General features: G+C 41.5%; 1 protein-coding gene across 1 annotated transcript in view; it reads left to right on the top strand.

The window, feature by feature from the left end:
- Positions 1-12,314, top strand: part of F13a1 (coagulation factor XIII A chain) — a 176,230-nt gene extending 163,916 nt beyond the window's left edge. The window contains exons 14-15 of the mRNA XM_031358440.1: positions 3,069-3,205; positions 10,604-12,314. Of these exons, the coding sequence (XP_031214300.1) occupies positions 3,069-3,205; positions 10,604-10,757 (291 nt within the window). The 3' untranslated portion in view covers positions 10,758-12,314. The remainder of the gene's footprint in view (positions 1-3,068; positions 3,206-10,603) is intronic.
- The last annotated feature ends 432 nt before the right edge of the window (positions 12,315-12,746 follow it).

Here is a 12,746-nt window from a genome sequence, read left to right as displayed (position 1 = left end):
GGCCTGTGCCTCCCAGCTGGCTGCTCTGGTCTTAGAAACTCACAGGAGAGAAGATGGCGGCTCTCACCTGAGACTCTGGGTCAAGGCGGTCCCTGGAGGCAGGCCCTCCACTTGCAGGGAAGGGGGCAGCTAAGGTCGCTGATCCACCTCTGTCACTTGGAAGCTGAGAGGATCCTGTCCCTGCAGCCCTGCGGCTCCCCTGCGACTCGTGGGGCCTGTGCCTCCCGTCTGGCTGCCGACCATTTTCTAATACATTGATTTTATACTGAGAAAACCTTCTAAGAATGCGGCATTTAGTAAACAAGAACATAAGGGATAATAATATCATTCAATATACATCATCCCATAGAAATATAAGCCTTTTTTAGAGACAAAACTGAGCCTACTTATAGTTCTCAAAAAAATGGCCAATTACCATATAAAAAATAAATAGCTTTAGCAATCAAGGAAATGAAAATCAAAACTGTGTTGATTATAAGTATTTAGAAAGCAGCTTTGCAGCATTAGAGTTCATCTTATCAACAGTATTGAGGTCACTCATAGGTCTTCTCAACAATGGGTTTTTGTTGGGTGTATAGTACTATGTATGAATCCCCTCTGGTAGAGGTGTGGAGCCTTAGATACAGGCAGAGAGTAGTTGGTTGTTACCCTAACAGCTGTGTACCAGTATTGCACCATTGGGCACAACTTCCTTGGGAGGTTAGTACTGTAGACCACAGGGTTCAAAGCAGAGTAAGACCCAGATGCCATTTCTATGCACCCCACCCCCAGGAGCCCATATAGCTTCAGCTTTAGTCAGAGAATCCTCTTTTGGTGATGAACAGTAGTGATCCCAAAAATGCAGGGGTGTTCAAGGTGCTGAGAATAAATTAGAGTTGAGTGTTCATCCACAAATATCATCTGTAAATGTATCAATCCTTCTAAGACTCAGGTAATCAAGGAAGAGGGCGGAGACAACCTAAGAGCTGGAAGAAGGGCTTTGAGCTCCTGACCTCTGGGCATATATAGCAGTCAGTACAGCCATGGCTTCATCACTTCATGGAGCTGTCAACAGTCAGTCATGGATCAGAGAGGCCCAGGCTGGCCTCTACTCTACTTCTTCCTCTAAACTATTGGCTACGGATAGATTTTTATGGGAGGGGCTGTCGTTATCTTCAGTTGTGTGCCCAAGTAATTGTCGTCCCCAGACCCCAGTGGACAGTTTCAAATCTGTGTCACACAGATGTGCTGTTTAACTCTGAGGGTGTCAAAAATAAAATAAAAAGAAATCACAGCAAAAAAAATTGTGAATGTGGAATGGGACTTATAAGGAGGAGTGGACACAGTAAGAGCAGAAAGGAGATTAAGCGGACAGTTACAGTAATTAGAGTGCATGTCATACATGTGTAAAACTGTCCAAGAACAAACTCAACAAACATTTTAATTTTTTAAACTACATTAAGATTCCATCTTACCCTAGTTAGAGTAACTATCACTAAGGAAACAAGCAGAAAATGTTGAGAATACAGAGGAAAAGGGACCCTTAGACACCACTGATAGGAATGTGTACTGATGCAGCCACTATGAAAATCAATATGGAAGCTTCTCAGAAATCTAAAATTAGAATTACCATATGGCCCAGATACACAACTTCTGGGTATATACCTGAAGGAATTTAGTCAGCAGACCAAAGAGATGCTGCAACAATAGCAAAGCTGTGGAACCAGCAACCTAGATATCCATCAACAGATGAGCAGATAAAGAAAATACTGTATGTATCCACCATAGGCAGTTTTAGTCTATCATAAAGATGTTATTTGCAAGAAAACAGATGGAGATGAGGATCAATATGTTAAATGAAATAATCGTGACTCAGAAAGACAAATATTGCATGTGATCATCCATATGAGGAATCTAGATTTTTTTTTTAAAGCGTGAAACTGAAAGGAGACTATTTAAGAAGAAGGTAACCCAGCTGGGCAATGGTGGTGCACAGCACTTGGGAGGCAGAGGCAGGCAGATTTCTGTGTTTGAGGCTAGCCTGGTCTACAGAGTGAGTTCTAGGACAGCCAGGGCTATACAGAGAAACCCTGTCTCAAAAAGCAAAAAACCCAAAAAACCACAAAAACAAAAGAAGAAGAAGAAGAAGAAGAAGAAGAAGAAGAAGAAGAAGAAGAAAAAGAAGAAGAAGAAGAAGAAGAAGAAGAAGAAGAAGAAGAAGAAGAAGAAGAAGAAGAAGAAGAAGAAGAAGAAGACCAGCAGGGAACAGGTAGCAAGACAGGTAATGGTAGGTGTCACCAAAGGATTTATATATATATATCCATGTGTATAGAAACATGGCATAACAAAACCTATTTATATAATTAATAAGGTTAGTAAAATAGAGAAAAATTAATGAGTTAGTCACCCAAGATCATAACCTAAATAATTGTATCACAAGCATTGAGCTGTTTTATATGATGCTCTGTCAAACACCTGACAGTCTTGGGGATTGTTCTCGGTAAACGGTCCACAAATAGCCTCATGTTCTCTGAACTTCATCCCTCCTGGAATCAGATATGACTGCAAATGAAACCTCTTGCACCTATTTTAGCATGGAGTTTCCTTTTCGTCATTCCCAACAAGGACTCTACTAAGGGGTTTTCTAACACATCTACAAGAAAACACAAGCCCTTGCAATGTTTCCCACCTCTTGACTTCTAAAATCACTCATGACCTGTGCAGGAAAGTTGAATTCTTTCCAAAAGGAGAGTTCATTTGGCTTCTCTCACTTTGGAAATCTGTTGCTCCACAGGACACACTTCTGCCTCCTGCTGACAGAGAGCAGTTGTCAGCCACAGCTATTAACCTCAGCTCTAATTAGAGGAAGTTTTATAATGAGTAAAAGAGTGGGATTGTAATTAGTACATCTTTCTATCATTAAATGTTCCTCAGTTGAAGCAATAGTCTCTCTTACTCTCATTGGTAAGTTGCTAAGGAGTAACCACACTGTAAAACTTCAGCAACAAGAGAAAAATGTCTAAGAAGATGGCAGCAGAAATGTTGTGCTGTGGCTAATGAGCTGTGTTGTCATCTAACTTGTTTCACAGGTCCGAGGCGCTGCCATGGTTGGCTCGGATATGGTTGTGACTGTTGAGTTCACTAATCCTTTAAAAGAAACGCTACAAAATGTCTGGATTCATTTGGAAGGTCCTGGAGTGATGAGACCCAAGAGGAAGGCATTCCAGTAAGTACCAGGACAAGGAGGGAAGCAGTGATGATCTAATGGAGATCTACATACCTACCTACCAACCTACCTACCTACCTATTTATCTATCTATATTTCTCTACCTCTTCTATCTCTTATCTCGATAGATAGATGGATGGACAGATAGACAGGCAGATATTATATCTAATACCACTCAAAATATCTGGCAAGTTTCTCCTTCTTATGAACTATTTATGTGGGATATATATGAATGAGGGTTCATCTAACACTTCTATTAAGTCCTTTAAACTACCTTACTGAGGTAGATACAGGAATATGGGACTTAAAGAGTTAGACTGATGCCTGGTAGTGGTGGTGCATGCCTTTAATCCCAGTATTTGGGAGGCAGGGGCAGGAAGATCTGGCAAGTTATACAGTAAAACCCTGTCTCCACAAACAAACAAAAGAGGTAGATTAGTTGGCTCCCATGATAGGTGTGAGAGCTAAGGTGATGTATTCTGAAGTTCAAGTTCAGATTATTTTACCACACTACCTCTTAAGGAATCAATCAATCCTAAATGAATGTCTCCAATGCTTGAAGATGATGAGGAAAGACATCCCTTTTCATAGTTTGTCCTTCCAACACCATCCTTCAGATTTAACCAGTAGCCACTGTCTAGAACTCTTGGCCTCAGTTGCTGCTCTTTTAGCTGAGCCTGAAGAGTTCTAGATTTGGTCCAGTCTTCAAGGCCAAAACTACTTCACCCTATGTAGTAATATGAATAGAATTCTCCCTCTTCACTGCCAAGCACCACCAGACTACAACCAGCAGTTCTGTCTCTGTAGCCTCTTTTTAAAGGTTGGTGCTCACACAGTAGCTCATGCCACAATCAGGTAACTCTAACTGCAGAAACAGCCTGCCCTTTTCTACCTTTCTGTCTTTCTACCTTTCTGTCCTAATTTCTTGCTGGAGCAACCTAAGACCCTTTCATTCATCTGGTGGCTTGAAAAGTTTGCAAACAGTGTTTTCTTCCTTAATTCTCTCCCACTGGGTATCAAATACTTGTCCTTACCTCATCTTTCCTACCCCTAATGTGGTGCTCCCTCCCTCTCTTATACTCCAATTTATCAGTGATCCTCTTAAAGCATGACATCCAGAATGGATCCCAATCTTTGAGGTTTATTACTTTCATTTCTACTACAAATAAGTCCCTGTCAACATCAATCAATCTAGCACATTTCTTGGGAGTGACCTTCTAAGGCATAGAAAAGGAAGTGGGGAACTCTGGAAACTTCTGTATGAACCTATATGCTGGGAATTTTCCCAGTGCCCTTGGTAGAAGTCATCCTTCTCAGTAAGCTATAGTATAAGTTCCAGGCCTTTCTGAAGCACATTTATAGCTCATAAAATGCTCTCTGCAAGTGCAGAGCTTAAAACTTTTACGTCCCTTCATCTCAGAGTAGCCTCCTTGCAAATGCAATACACAATAGAGAAAATTATTTGAGTGCATTTTAAAAAATGCAAACACAAGCCATAACAGCCTCCCTATGCTAATAAGAAAGTTGCAAGGGAAAAAAGGAATTAAATTAGAAATCAACGCCAGCTAGAGGAAGAGGTCAATAGCAATAGCCCTGTTTCTGTCAGAAACAAGTCTCCCTCGCCCATTCTTGCACTTTCCCACTCCAATTAGGTACAGGAATTGCTCAGGCAAAGTGAAACAAGTTCTCTTTGCTGAACAGCCACCTGCTATATCCAATTTTTCCTCCTCAGTAACACAAGATTTCTCTGAGGTGCCAGAAAGTTGTGTTATACCTGTGCTTTGACTGTCTTGGGAATTCTACCTTGATCAAGGGCAACATGGTTTGCTATGTGTTTGTATAAGTGACCCATAAAGTTCTACATGAAAACATCTTGTGGGGAAGGGGAAGATACATACATACATACATACATACATACATACATACATAGATGATGGATACATCAATTGAAGATAGATACATTGATACATAGATACATACATAGATGAGAGATAGATAGATAGATCATACATACATACATACATACATACATACATTCTTACATACATCAATAGATAGATAGATAGATAGATAGATAGATAGATAGATAGATGCATAGATGCATACATGCATAGATACATGAATACATAGATACATGAATACATAGATACATAGATAGGAGTACTTTCTCTGATACGTGCTTCCACCATTATATGTCACTTTCCCTTGAGGGTCAAATTCATGGAGCAACACAACCTAGGACTTGAACCTTATGAGTTATGAGAAGAAGGTTTTAACTTCATGAGTAGCTTATGCTAGGCACTTCATTATAGTAATGGAAAGCTGACTAATACAGCACAGAAATGGATGCTACATCCTATTAAAAAGATGATCGTCATAGTTAGTGACTTAGCATATGGAGGACAGAGGTCAAAAGTACATGGAGTCTAAGAATTATTTGCTTATTGTTAGTATGTGGTATTAATAGGTAAGTCAAGTAAAGGAGACATGAAGCCAGTCCCCATAAGGAAGATGTTCTCCCTACACATTGGCTTAAAGTACATTGAAGCACATATAACTGATACCTAATTTTATAACAGATGGGCTGAGGGTAGGCATATTGGGACTTCTGTGTTCATCAGACATTCTAGTGACTCTTGGAAGTTATACACAACATTTATTACTCAGAATTCTGAAGCCAGGGAAGTCTAAGTTCAAGAGCCAGGCAATTGGGTTCCAATTGAGGACTCTCTTCTCCCCTGGCAGATAACTGTCTGACTCCTCACTGGGTTTTCTCCATGGTGGAACAGAAGTAGGTAGGCACACTATACCTCTCTTCTAAATGCTTAAATCTTATCACAAAGGTCCCATTCTCATAACCCCATCTAACTACTTTACAACAGCTTTGTCTCTAGATATCATCATATAGGGGTGGGATTTCAACAGATGTAATTTTTTTGGAAAAAAAAAAACAATACAAATATTCAATCCATAATAGTCTCTTACGGAAACTCAGACCTAGACTCTTATTCTCTCCAAGCAAGGAAGCTTTCTTCCTCAGAGTCAGACACAGGGGCATGGAGTGGGGGTCAAGCAAGGAAAGCTTTCTTCTTCAGAGTCAGACACAGGGGCATGGAGTGGGGGTTGGGGGGGGAGAGGCAGGATGACATGGCATCAAAATAATTTGTTTTCAAGATTTGTTTGATAGCCTTCTCTGTTTCCTCCTGCCTTAGGCATACACCTTTTCAACTAGGACCAGAGGCAACCACCACCCAGTTCCACAGGGCCAGATAGTTAGAAATATCCCATTGTGCTTAATGTTGATAAGATCTAACCTAGGAGTACCAAATCCATGTAACTAATTGAACCTCCTGTATAATTCCATAAGCTCTATAGGGTTCTGGGTTCTTAATAGCCAGGAAACCACTACCTTCATCCCAGATCTTTGTCTCCTTCATATCTCGTACAGAGAAGCTCTCAAGGCTGAAGTATAGAGGACCTAGGGCAGGATCTAGCGAGCAGGGAATCAAAACCAGAAATACAGAGAACACTGCTATGTCACCATCTCCACTCGGTGTAAACTGAATTACTGTGGGGTGATGATTCACCTTCTGGCACCCCCACTCTCAGCCCTTCTGCCTCTCATCTACCTCAGGTGTTCAAAATTCCTTCCTCCCAGTGACCCTCGGCTTTTAAATTTCTGTATTTGATGCTTCCAGAATAATAAATAATCATTCTTCTAGATTCATTTATGTCTTTAAAACCATGATCAGGTCCAATGAACTAATTCAAGAGGAAAAAAATCCCCAACTTGGTGATCTGGCATTAAACTTAAGTTCTCAAAACCTAAAAGCTCAACAGAGGATGAACCACGGGTGCTAGCAGCTCACTGTGATGTTGGCTGCATTTGCCTGCATGCGCTTGGGATGATAAATGGCCAGTACATTCTGATGGCTCAGCACATTCTTCAGCATCATTTTTCAAGACATTTGTACCCAGGAAATAGGTTTATTCCAACATTATTTCACTGACTGAAATGAGCAAGCTATCTTTATTCTTTCTGTGAGACATGTATCCATAAGCAAAATGTCCTACATGTGAATTTTCATATCTGAGTATCTTCATCCGTACACATATTATACAGAAGATTTTACTAATGATATCAAAGCAAGAAACAAGGCTGAAGGTTTTGTTTTTGTGGGAGGTAATTTCCTGCATTTCACCAGTCCATTATACAGCTTGAAGCAGGGTAATGTTTTTGCAAAGTAGGACATTGATTGCATGGAAAACCTCGGGTGAGAGGAAGGGTGAATCCAGGTAACAACAGCAGAGATATTTTGATACCAGAAACTCGCATTCACATCAAATTATTCACTCTACACTAGGAGCTGAGCACCTGGGCACATGTAAGCAGAAGGGACTTTCCTAGGCCAAAGCGGCTTGGGCAGAGCAGGCACTGACCACAAAGATGGAGGTGATGTTAACAACAATGGCATGTTTCTAACATTTCGGGCCATGAATTCAAGGGTAGGATAATTCACTTTCCTGACCTTCTTCTTGCCCTATTCAGTGATGAACACTCAACCACCTTTGTAAATAAGCAACAGTGAAGTCAGTGATTTTCAAGCTTTGAATCGTAAAGTCAAGTTGAAAACAATATTTATACAGAGATTATGCATTGCATAATTTGGAAACTGGTTGAAATGATGTGGAGAGACATATTTACAAAGAACCAAAATGAGGAAAATATTAACTTCTACAAAATCAATTCAAACATTTTAATTATCACTGAGAACAAAATAGTGTAAGCATTGAGAGTGTTTCTGCTGTGCTTCTCATCTACTGGCCACATACAGAGGGGAAGGAACACTTCTCATTCTGTGTTTGGGGATGCGTGGCTCTTCTCATCACTATGGGAAAGCATCTGACTGAAGCCACTTAGAGAAGAATTTATTGTGTGTCACAGTGTCAAAGGCAATAGTCCATCATGGAGGTAAAAACATGGCACCTTGGCTCAGTGGCTTTCTTCTGGGAGCTTGTGTGGAGTGTTTCTCACATTGGCCTGGATTTGAAAGCAGGGAAGCAGGAACTGGCCATCACTCTCATATCAAATGGCTCCAAAGCCACTGGGACTGAGAGTCTGTGGGGGAACATTTCACACTCAGACCATAACCAGAGGTCACCCCTATCCTGTCCCAGAGCGTGTGGTGGCACAGGCCTCTGGAATGAACATTGTTTTTGCTGATTTAGGTGGTATTTTGATAGTTTAGTTCAAGGAAAGGCATATGGCTTCATATGTCTCTCTTCCTTTGACCCCTGTTTAAAGTAATTCTGGAATCCCAAAGGCAAATGGGAACTCATATGACTGTAGTGTTTGGACTACATCTGACTGTCCTTGACAGTGCTCCTTTCTGGCCACTCCTTCCACAGATATCCAGTCCCAAACTAAGCATCACCAGGCACCTTTGTGTCTTCAGCATGTTTCAAGTGGCCAGGAGGAAGGGCCTGACTCTGGACCCTGAGACCTCTCTTGGCAACTAGTGACCCTGACTACATAATCTCTTGGTGCTATAGGTTCTTCTTTTCTGGGCACAAGCACTTTTTTCTGGTTCCCCCGAAACATCTCTGCTCTTGGGTGGCATCCATCACCATTCCTCATCCCGGTTTTCCCCGCAACCCCAACTCCAATCTCAAGCTTTCTAGCTGGTCATTGATGTGAACAGTGAGATTCTTGTCTGGCTCAGCCAGTCTGGAAGTGGTCCCTGTATCTCTGACACCCTGATAAGAACACCTTCTTTTAGCTGGGCAGTGCTGGAGCATGCCTATGATCCCAGCACTCAAAAGACAAAGGCAGGTGGCTGTTTTCTGTGAGTTAAAGGCCAGCCTGATTGACAGAGTCAGTTCCAGAACATCCATGGCTACCATGACTCAAAAAACAGAGAAGAGAGAGGACACACACACACACACACACACACACACAGAGAGAGAGAGAGAGAGAGAGAGAGAGAGAGAGAGAGAGAGAGAGAGAGAGAGAGAGAGAATGCTTTCCCCTCTGAAGAGATGGGTATAATGCACAGCTCAGAATCATGCCTTGTAAATTCCCTTTTCCCACCTTAATTCCCATCCCTAGCTTTCCATTAACCAGGATAAATGCCCTTTAAGGAGAAGTGAGGTATCCTGATCTCTCATATGGTCAGATAAGCACTCATTTATGCACAGCCATGCTCATATGGTGCTGACCCAAGCGGCCCTCCAGGCTCACACACCACTAGGAGAAGACGGCTTGACACAGCCTACTCACTAAGGCCATGAAAACTTGCTTGCAGTCCCAGTTAGGAGATGTCCTCATTTATAGCTGCTGACCTACCAGCCATATGGTGGTGTTCCCTTCACTTTTGCTTAGCCCTAAAGTCAGGTTAAAACCTGTGGGAAAAAAATAAGCACAGTGTTCATATAAGACATCTATTATAGACTGTCATACAAAATACAATGTTCAGTTATAGACAAGGGATTGGACGGTACATCGGTCAGACAGACCTCAGCACGGCCCACTTGTTGAAAAGTGACCGCCCTGGTTTAAGTATAAAGTATCTACCTAAGGTGCTGCAAATGCATGAACTCATGTCTATTATCTCCTCCCAGGATTCTATGGAAGGATGTGTGAGAAACACCCTAGAGAAACCTAAGTATCCCTCAGCCTCACTAACATCAGCTATAACTAGGAGGATGTTTGTCCATGAGACTTCAGAAGGTCTCTGAGCATAGACTGGGGAGGAAAGGCTACTCAGTTATGAGAATGGATTAGAGATTTGGCAAAATGAAAGCAACAGAAAAACACATTGGTAGAAAGAACCCAAGCTAGTGGTTAAATTATAAACATGGATTACAGAGAATGATAACACTCAATGTAAGCTATCATCAACATAATTCAAGTTCAGAAATTTGGCAAGGAGGCAAGGTTCATCCCAAGAGAGTTAGCAAGTGCCAGATCCTCTGCAAAGACTGCTGAAGGTCCAAGTAGGACTTTAATCTTAGGAGGGAACAGGCGGAGCAAAGATGAGATAAAGCAAACCAGTCCCATGGACAAGGCCACAGGGAGGCCTTGGCACTAAACTGGCATTCACTGGCATGCTCAGCCAAGCTGTCACATCCCCTGGAAGATCAGCAAGCATAAACAGGTGAAAGAAGTCTTGCTTGGTGGGGCCTGTGGTGACCAGCTTTGCACAGCTTCACAAAGAGCCTCAGATAAGTCATGACTTGCTGAGTCAGCAATTAGGCTAAAGGACCTAATGGGTGGTCCTCTGGCCGTCATCAACTGAAAGAGAGAAAGGACAAGTGTCTTAGGCCTAAGTTTTCATAGTCCATGGTTAAGATGGGGAACTGGGTCACCAACCTTTCCTCTGCTTTTTATGTTTTCAGTGAAATCCGGCCCAACACCACTGTTCAGTGGGAAGAAGTCTGTCGGCCTTGGGTCTCTGGCCCTCGGAAGCTGATTGCTAGCATGACCAGTGACTCCCTGAGACACGTGTATGGAGAGCTGGATCTGCAGATTCAAAGACGACCTAATATGTAAATGCTCAGAAGGCTCAAATGGGTCAGGGCACATGGCCTATTGCAATCTTGGCTATGGAGATTCTAATGCAAAACATAACTAGCTCTTGCTTTAATTTGGGTGTGAAGACTGAGACAGATTCCAGCATAGAGATACTATGTATTTCATAGGCACGCCTTTCCAAACAGGCTACTGGACAAGGGAGTTAGATTTGAATTGTTCCACCTTCCAAAGGATCTGAGCATTAGCTTTAATTATGCTATAATTAAGCCTTCGTAGCTCATAAGAGTGGAAGTCTTCATTTATCATTGCAAATGGCTGCAGCTCCGCATATCAGAGGGCTTCCCTTGAGCATGGGGATGTGTTCAATACCTGGCCTCAATTAAGAATTCTGATTCCCCACTCAGTCTTTTAGGGGTAACATACTCCCCAAAGGAAAAGGAGTTCACTATTAGATCCTTACAATTCTATTCCTCTTTCTTGAAATCAGGTTGAACCCTCTGTGTTAAAATATTTTTTTCCAGGAATTAAGCACGGCATCATTTTTCTTCTTGGCAAAGCCAGAGAAAGGTCTTTCAATATGCACCTGCAGCCAAGGAACTGCCTGCCAAATTTCACAGATTACCTTGTGAGAAGATGTGGCCCCACATTAACAAATTGCATTTGTGGGGAACTTAATCACCTAAGAGGAGATAAGGAAGCAGGTGTGGTGCTCAGATCTATTAAATAATGTAGTTTATGGTGCATTTTATAGGTGTCACACTGTGTCCTGATCAGCAAGAATGAATAACCTTACTTTAACCCTTTCTCTGATAGAGAACTAGAAAGCAGGGCATTGATTTTGGATTGGAGAACTTAGGAATTAGCATCCTTGCTTGGTAATTGTACTTCACCTGTTTCTCTGAGATCATCACATTCACACAATGACACTGACAAAAAGAAAAACAGCTTGAGAAACTAGCAGATTTAGTAGATCCAACAGATTCTGATTCCCCCTTTTTCTTCATATTTTCTATATCAAGCCCTTGCCTGAACACTTGAGTGCTGAGAGCTAAGACAGACTCAGCCTTGCAATAGGCCAGCATTACTCTTGACTCAAGGCCAGAGGACTTCAAAATCTTTTACCTTATGTGCCAAGGTTCCAACAGACAAGGTTACTGACAACTATTTGTACAGCAGATTTATAGTTAGAATTCCCCATTTAAATGCCTTGGGTGTGATTTAGGCCAGGTGACTATAAAAAAAGAACAAATAGAAAAGAAAGAAAGAAAGAGAAAGGAAAGAAGGAAGAAGTACTGTAGGAGAGAAGTTATGGAAGAAAACAGAATGTTCTAGTCTGTACCTATGCTCTGATTTATTTCTAAGCCATTGGGAGTTATCTGAGAACTCAATACTAACCGTCGAAGTTCAGCAGATTCTATAAGCAAAACTCCATGAAGTCATCTCCCAACATTAGCATCTAATTCCAAATGAAATGCATTTTGCTAGACTTTAAAACAGCTTAACTTAGTATGTTGTTATTAATGAGAGTATAATCGATGCCTATAATAAAGTTAATCTGATTACATGTGCCCAGAAGTAAATGGTGTTAATTTTCAACACTACATATGACTAAACTCAACTGCCTGCAAAGCTCTTCTCCCTCTGCCACACATACCCCACCCTGAGTAGGAGGAGATGCAATTGCACTTTAGGTAAAACAACTAATAGTTGATGATGTTGCCATTAGCATTCCCTGTGTTCTCTCTGTATTTTGCTACCATTTTCACTGAAGAAGGAAGTTTGCAGGCTAAGCTTAAAAACCAGTTTCTAGGAATTGAAATTTCTCCATAGATATCTGCTTATGAACAATTTCACAAAACAAAATGATGAGTAGGCAGAAAGGCAGCATAGACATCTGTCAAAATGAACACCTCTTGTGGTACTAGAACAAAGACAGAAAACACACAGAAAGTATGTTCAGGTATACCTATGGTCATGGTATACCTCATCAAAGAATTGCAACTTGGA

This window comes from Mastomys coucha, unplaced genomic scaffold (assembly GCF_008632895.1).
Source record: "Mastomys coucha isolate ucsf_1 unplaced genomic scaffold, UCSF_Mcou_1 pScaffold7, whole genome shotgun sequence".
Taxonomy (NCBI): Eukaryota; Metazoa; Chordata; class Mammalia; order Rodentia; family Muridae; genus Mastomys; species Mastomys coucha.
This window is presented reverse-complemented; position numbering and strand designations above follow the sequence as displayed.